The sequence below is a fragment of the Vigna radiata genome, unplaced genomic scaffold (assembly GCF_000741045.1).
Source record: "Vigna radiata var. radiata cultivar VC1973A unplaced genomic scaffold, Vradiata_ver6 scaffold_2057, whole genome shotgun sequence".
NCBI lineage: Eukaryota > Viridiplantae > Streptophyta > Magnoliopsida > Fabales > Fabaceae > Vigna > Vigna radiata.
Genome location: NW_014543086.1, coordinates 1 through 1,384, shown reverse-complemented (window position 1 = coordinate 1,384; position 1,384 = coordinate 1). Strand labels below are relative to the sequence as shown.

Below are 1,384 nucleotides of genomic sequence, written 5' to 3'. Positions count from 1 at the left end.
TTGTTAGACTCACAAGTTTTCTAATTGATTTTTAACTCAAGCTATTTGAAATACTTTAACTGATGTTGATTTTTACTTCCATCTACACTGGTTTTTTAACAAGAAATTTCATCCATTCCTTAAACTTGAGGTTGAGAGTGACTGAAACTATATTTGACATTGAAGTTTGAGTTTTAAGGTGAAAACAAGCATGAGTTTTATTGCTATAAAAGAATAAACATCAGTCATTCCAAAATACATTTAACATAACACACGAAACCACACTCTGTTGATTTATTCTTAACATGTCACAGAAACCAATACAATCAGACGGTAATTGACTTAACACAGAAAATGTGAAAACAAGGCTAAACTATATGTGGAGGCCGTTCACAGAGAAGCCGCCATCAACACAAATGGTCTGTCCTGTAATGTAAGATGCTGCAGGCAAGCACAGAAATGACACCAACGAAGACACCTCCTCTGCCTCTCCAACCCGTCCAAGAGGGGTTTTAGAAATTACAGCATTCATAACTGTTTCCTCTTTAGAGTGCTTCAAGAACACAACACAGTAACAAGATGCCCTCAATCCAGAGAAGAAAAAAAAAACAAAACAAATGACAACAAAAATCATACACTAACATTGCCAACAAAAATGTTACCTTTTCCAAAAGAGGGGTTCTAATTGGCCCCGGTGCAACACTATTAGTCCTTATGTTGTCTCTGGCCCATTCACATGCCAAATTTTTTGTCACTTGGTTTATTGCTCCTGCATGCCAATCACATACACATTTTCAAATTACCAGCTACAATTGCCTACTTTTTATTACACACTACAATTTCTAACTACCTAACTCTACCACATGGACTGCAATCAACAATCACCTTTTGCTGCACTATATATAATGGATGCTAAGTTTGTAGCTACAACACCAGCAATGGCAGATATGAAAATGATACTTGCAGCTTCTGAAGCTTTTAGAAGAGGATGTGCAAGCTGGCTTAAGTGGAAACAAGATTCAAGATTCGTATTCATCAGGAATGCGAAATCTTCCGCTGTTATATCCAGGGTCTGCTTCTGTACGTTTGTTCCCACATTGTTTACCTAAATCCATTCAAAAATATTAACGAAAAAGAATAAGTTTTAGTCCTACAAGTTGGACCCCAAATTACTTCTCATTCTTGTCATAGTTAGACAAGTTTTAGTATGAAAAGATGAAGAAATATGTCATTACAAGGATATTGAGTTTTCCATTGAACTGAGAAGAGACAGTTGCTATCAGCTCTTCTCTGTTAACACGAGAGGTGATGTCACAGACCGAACCGGTTACTCTGTATCCTTTTGTGGTCCATTCGTTCAAGGATTCATTGAGTTCAGCTTGGTTCCGAGAACAAGTGTGTACAG

General features: G+C 37.0%; 1 protein-coding gene across 1 annotated transcript; it reads right to left on the bottom strand.

The window, feature by feature from the left end:
- Positions 1–183: 183 nt before the first annotated feature.
- Positions 184–1,379, bottom strand: LOC106752927 (tropinone reductase homolog At5g06060-like; the record flags this gene model as incomplete). Its single annotated transcript, XM_014634710.2, has 4 exons — positions 184–532; positions 642–748; positions 865–1,084; positions 1,215–1,379. Coding segments are annotated over 4 exons (672 nt in total), but the record flags the coding sequence as incomplete, so codon positions are not given.
- Positions 1,380–1,384: the final 5 nt, after the last annotated feature.